This window comes from Heloderma suspectum, chromosome 2 (genome assembly GCF_057233095.1).
Source record: "Heloderma suspectum isolate Gila_16-S chromosome 2, 16-S_ref, whole genome shotgun sequence".
NCBI lineage: Eukaryota > Metazoa > Chordata > Lepidosauria > Squamata > Helodermatidae > Heloderma > Heloderma suspectum.
The window spans coordinates 372,090,161-372,095,470 of NC_139459.1; the positions used below are offsets into that span (position 1 = coordinate 372,090,161).

The 5,310-nt window shown below is 50.6% G+C and overlaps 1 protein-coding gene across 2 annotated transcripts; it reads left to right on the plus strand.

Moving 5' to 3' along the window:
- The first annotated feature begins 1,462 nt into the window (after window positions 1-1,462).
- Window positions 1,463-4,888, plus strand: LOC146356105 (zinc finger protein 202-like). 2 transcript variants are annotated; one of them, XM_084831829.1, is made up of 6 exons: window positions 1,463-1,508; window positions 2,063-2,569; window positions 2,780-2,891; window positions 3,674-3,759; window positions 3,962-4,082; window positions 4,439-4,888. In XM_084831829.1, exons 2-6 carry the CDS (start codon window positions 2,156-2,158, stop codon window positions 4,510-4,512), a joined length of 807 nt encoding a protein of 268 aa, XP_084687955.1. In that variant the 5' UTR covers window positions 1,463-1,508; window positions 2,063-2,155; the 3' UTR covers window positions 4,513-4,888. The 2 variants fall into 2 exon arrangements, with proteins under 2 accessions (XP_084687955.1, XP_084687953.1); XM_084831827.1 differs by lacking the exon at window positions 1,463-1,508 and having other exon boundaries at window positions 1,714-2,569.
- Window positions 4,889-5,310: the final 422 nt, after the last annotated feature.

A 5,310-nucleotide genomic window follows, 5' to 3' on the forward strand; every position in this document is an offset into this window, starting at 1 on the left:
TTAACATGTTGTGTGAACAGCCCTAGTGACCGGGTTCAGACAATATGATAGCCCACGCTCAGTAGTTGAGTATAGGTTCAGCTTGAGTTGTCGTTGAACCATTATGGCAGCCATTTTGCTCATGGGCAAGTCACCACGATGGCACAGCGCTTACTTAAAATTCCAAATATGCCCACCAGCCAAAAAAGGTTGGGGAACCCTGTTGTAACCTATAAAGGAAAATTTACACCATTACATAATCGGTCCCAAAACACTCTTCCTTAAGTGCGGCTCCATACCCCTGAGAAGGTCTCCAACAGTCGGTGAATTCTGTCTGGTGAAGGCATAGGTTTACTGTCTGCCCAGCTCAGTTTGAAACACTGTGCGAACAGAATGCTGGACCAGATGGACCCTTGGTTTGATCCTGCACAGTACCTATGTTCTAATGATCAGCATGAAACGTCTGTGTGTTTGTCAATCACCTGACTGTCAAGCTAGAATAAATGGCTGTTGTACACTGGAGCAATTCACCAACTGCACAGCCTTATTTGCTCTTTTATTTTTTCTGCCAGGTTACAGATGGGGTTTAAAGGGAGGCCGCATCATCAGCACACACACACACACACACACACACACACTAAATCCAGTCAAGACTGGTGGCTCCGATTTCAGTGGGGCTGTGAATCTATTCTGGGTTTTAGTCAGAAACAGCCAGAACTCTAAAGCAGCTATCCGAGGTGCTGAACCCTATCCCCCAAACAGGTTCAGCACCTTCAATAGCTATGGAAGATGGAGGCATGCTGCAAGGAACCTACGGTTCTGGATCCGTGGTCTGGGAGCGGTGGAGGATACCTCACGTTATGTACTGTACTGTCATGTACATCACATCCCCTGGGAGAGACTCCTGGGACAGATCTCGGCATCTACAGGGTAAAAGTATCGGTGTGAAGATTTGCTGCTTACTCTCAGATTGGGACGCTGGTGTTAGACGCAAAACAGCCCCGTTTGCTAAGGCCACAAAACACATTTGTGGCTTCAGTCTGAATGCTACTGCAGTCAATAGCTCAGGTGATTCCTTAGCTTGAGTTCTGTCTACGTTGTGTTATTTCAGGATGCATTAAGTCACGTTGTTTGTAATGGCTATTAGTCAAAACTGACTCTGGCCTTGGCTAGCTCCTTTAGAGTTCTGGCTGGTTCTGACTGAAACCCAGAATGCATTCACAGCCCCACCGAAATCAGAGCCACCAGCCTCCACTGTCTGAGTCTCATCCCATGAATGATGCCCACCTAGCGTAAATGGTACTGTTCTGGGTCTGCCCGGTTAAAAAGTGTTTGCTTGACAGAGTTAATCCGGAGTGAGAGGTTGCATGCAAATGCTCTGATGCTTCTGCTGCGTGCTCTCTGGCAGACTCCATCTAAGGGGTTAAAAAGAGGAAATCTGGATTCCTAGAGAAGCGTCTTCCTGCTCTGCCCCCTCCCATCCATGTGGGGCGGAGTGTCCTTAGGTTCCCCCCTTGCAGCGGGGTCTGGTGAGCAATCTTTGCATTGGGGCGGAGGCGACCCCCAAGGGCTGCAGTGGGGGATTTGGTGGAAAATGCCAGCTGGGCAGGCAAGTGGGGGGTGGTGAGAAGACTCCCAGATGAAGACCCCCCAAAGGGGGAGAGATGCCTCCAAGCCCTCAATCCACCCAGGCAGCTGCAGATTGTGAGGTTGGGGGGGGGTGTTGTGAAGGAAAGAAGGTGAAGCGGAAACAGCTGTTCTGGGAAGGGGGGATGAAGGGATGGCAGGAAAAAAGTGTGGGTGGACGGGGAAAATGTTAGAGAGAAGCCGGTGGGCAGGGATGCTGTGCTTGCACTGCGGTTTTCCAGATGATGGCTTTGGACTGTGAGCCTCGGGTGAAGGAAGCTTTCTTTTGTCTTGTCCCAGTCTCTAGTTTCTGCTGGAGTCTTGGCAATCACCTGCCTTTCCTATAGGGAGACGACCTGGTCTCAATCAGAATATTGTCTGCTTTTTCGTGATCAAATATCTTGCTTCCTCCTTCAAGCATATAATCGTTCACTCACAGAACATGTTTGTGTAGCAGGAGCCAGCAGCACAGCCGATTCAGGCAGCCCCAGAACTTGGCAGGAGGGCCAGAAGACAGGAACTCTTGCTTGTCCCGGAGCCCAGATCAGAGATGGAAGAGCAGGACTCAGCTGGCCCAGGAGCAGGAAAAGGCTCTGATGCCATCAAGGCTGAGAGCAGTGGGGAGTTCTGGGAAGGCGCCGTGCAGAGCATGCTGGGGGAAGACACCCTCAGCTCAGACGTACAGCACCAGCACTTCAGGCAGTTCCACTACCAGGAGGTCGAAGGGCCCCGAGAGGTTTGCAGCCGACTCCACCGTCTCTGCCGTCAGTGGTTGAAGCCAGAGCAACACACCAAGGCTCAGATCCTGGACCTGGTGATCCTGGAGAAATTCCTGGCTGTCCTACCCCCAGAGATGGAGAGCTGGGTCAGGGAATGTAGGGCGGAGACCAGTTCCCAGGCGGTGGCCCTGGCAGAAGGATTCCTCCTAAGTCGGGCGCAGGACAAGAAGCAGGCAGAGCAGCAGGTGAGACCGTTTCATCCTGGGAGGTTCAAAGGGCTGGGAAACATGGCAAGGATGTCATGAGCATCCCCATCGCTTGCTGACAATTTTTGGAAATCACCCAGGGTGGTCCTCCTCTGACCGAAGACTTGTCCGGCATGTTCCTCTTCTAATCCCTCACTCCCTCTCTCCCCCTCCCTCTCTTTCCAAACCTCTCTGTTCTCTCTGGCTCAGGATTCCCTTGCAGAAGAGGCCACGGACTTCCCTGAGACAGATACGGCTCCAGCAGACACCAGCCAGGAGCCGCTGACCATGCTGAGGGGCGACGGAAGTGCCACCTCGCTGGGTGAGGATTCAGGGGGCATTTTTCACCTTGGGATCCAATCTGGGTTAAATGTGGGGTATGTGGATAGTAAAGAAGTAGACCAGTGCAACAAAACAGTGCAGTGTAAAGTGTTTCCATTCGGGGCCCCATTCCCCACACCCAGCTTTCTCAGGTTTCCTCCTCCAAGAGTCAATCAAAGTGTCCCAGTTCCTCAGAGGCTGCTTTGGGATATTTTCCCTGGTCCATTTGGTTTTCTTTTTTCTCATCAACTTGGATTTTCCTCAGAGGGGAGCTGGACACATGCCTGTCCAAATCTCAGCTTCATTAATCTCTGGAATGTCACCACTGATATATAGAGGCAGCTCTCACTTCCATCCTTGCAAATAATCTGAAATAACTGCTCAGTATATACCAGGAAATGACCTAGCCAGACAGTGAGAGGGCTGTCTCTGCCCCTTTGTATATCTGTGTCTCTCTTCCTCTGTCCTCCTCCACATCCTCCACCCCGTTCTCCCTCCCACATGGTTATCATGCCCCCCCCACCCCTGCCCTCCAGTCAGTGAGATCACATTCCAAGGCCATTGAGTCCTGGTTGAGCCATTTTGATGGGTATGGGCCCCCTTGGGGCCTTTTCCTTAAGATTTTTTGTACACTAGCAAATTTCAGGGGTACCCCAAATCTGTTGACCCTCCCTGTTGTGTCAAGATGGTGCAGTTGAGGCTACATAAAGTACAGGCAGACTTGAATGGCAAACAGTGTTGATAGTAAATCAATCCTCCCTTTATCTTCTGTGTCCCTCACAGGAGACGGATTGAGGATGGAGGCAAAATACAGTAGCTCGTCTCTTCGTCGTCGTGGGCTGGAAGCAGCTTCTGTGCACCTGGATCAGGTAAGGGGAATGTTCACAGGGGAGGGGGCAGCCTGGGTGCCTCTTTTTCTTGCACATCTCCTGGCCCGAAAGGATCTGTCCCTTTTCCTCTCCCATCAAAGTTGCCCACAAAGGAGCCTGCGAATGGCACACGTGAAGGTTTAGCCCTGGCAACATAATTTCCATTCCTGATCGAGCTCCCAGGTGATGTTTCTCCTTCCAGGTGACCTTCGAGGAGGTGGCTGTCCGTTTTACCAAGGAGGAGTGGGCCCTGCTGGATCAGGACCAAAGAGCCCTGCACAGGGAAATCATGGAGGAAAATTTGGGGATCACGGCCTCCTTGGGTAAGGCTCCCCCATTCTCTGGGTTGATACAATCAAGTTAAAAGGGATAAAAAATAATTGTAGCCTCTTTCTGCATTCTTGCTCCATTTTAGTAGCCAGTATCCTCTTCCTGTTTGGGTGGTTTTTGGGGTGTCTTCTGAGGTCTCTACTAAAGCCACCCTTCTGAGGTCTCTACTGAAGCCACCCTTGCTTGTTGGACCTTTGCCAAAGCCACAGTAGATGATGTCAGGCCTGGATGTCAGCGGCTGCATCTGGTGGAAGTGGATTGGATGCCTGAAGGCTCCATTCACACATACAGGCTTAGGAACATAAGACATTGGAAAAGGCCAAAGGTCCACCATGTTTCTTCCCCTAAGGGCCATCCAAAGGCTTCCAAGAAGGCCAGGAACAAGGTGTGCCTCCATTAGCCCCATCCTGTTGTTGCTTCTGAGCACCTGGTATTCGCAGACCCAGTGGCTTGGTTCAGACAGCACGAGAAGCCTCACTCAAAGGTTCAGTATGGGTTGAGTGTGCATTGTTGTTGAACCATGGGTTGTTGTTGAATCGTGGGCTATCAACTTATCTGAACGCAATTGCCCTAACAAAACAATGTTTGTTAACCATAAAGAGAACCCATGGTTTGTTGCTGGGTTGTGAAGTGTGGGTTGTTTGTGAATAATAAATGTTTGTTTGTTTGTTTGTTTGTTTATTTATCAATCGATGGCCCATCTGGCTGGTCACCCAGCCACTCTGGGCGATGTACAGCATATAATAAAACTGTTTAAAACAATAAAATTCTACAATAAAAACGTTTTCTAAAATACCCTAACCCACCCCAAATGCCTGCCTGAACAACCACATTTTTAATGCATGGTGGAAGCTCATTAAAGAGGGAGCATGGCGGAGTTCCCTAGGGAGGGAGTTCCACAGAGTGGGGGCCACCACAGAAAAGGCCCTCTCCCTCGTCCCCACCAGTCTAGCTGTCTTGGCTGATGGGACAGAGAGAAGGCCATCCGAGGCTGATCTTGTTAAGCGGCCTGTCTGGTGCTGCTGGAGGCGCTCCTTAAATCATGGTTTGTTAGCACGACAGGGTTGAGACCACACAATAACTCACGGTTCAGCAACAACTGACAGTTAAACAACAACCCACACTCAACCCATACTCAGCCGCTGTTGCCTGACCCCAGTCACTGCCTCTGAAGATGAAGGATTGTGACTTGGGAACAAGCCCCACTTAATTTATTGGGAC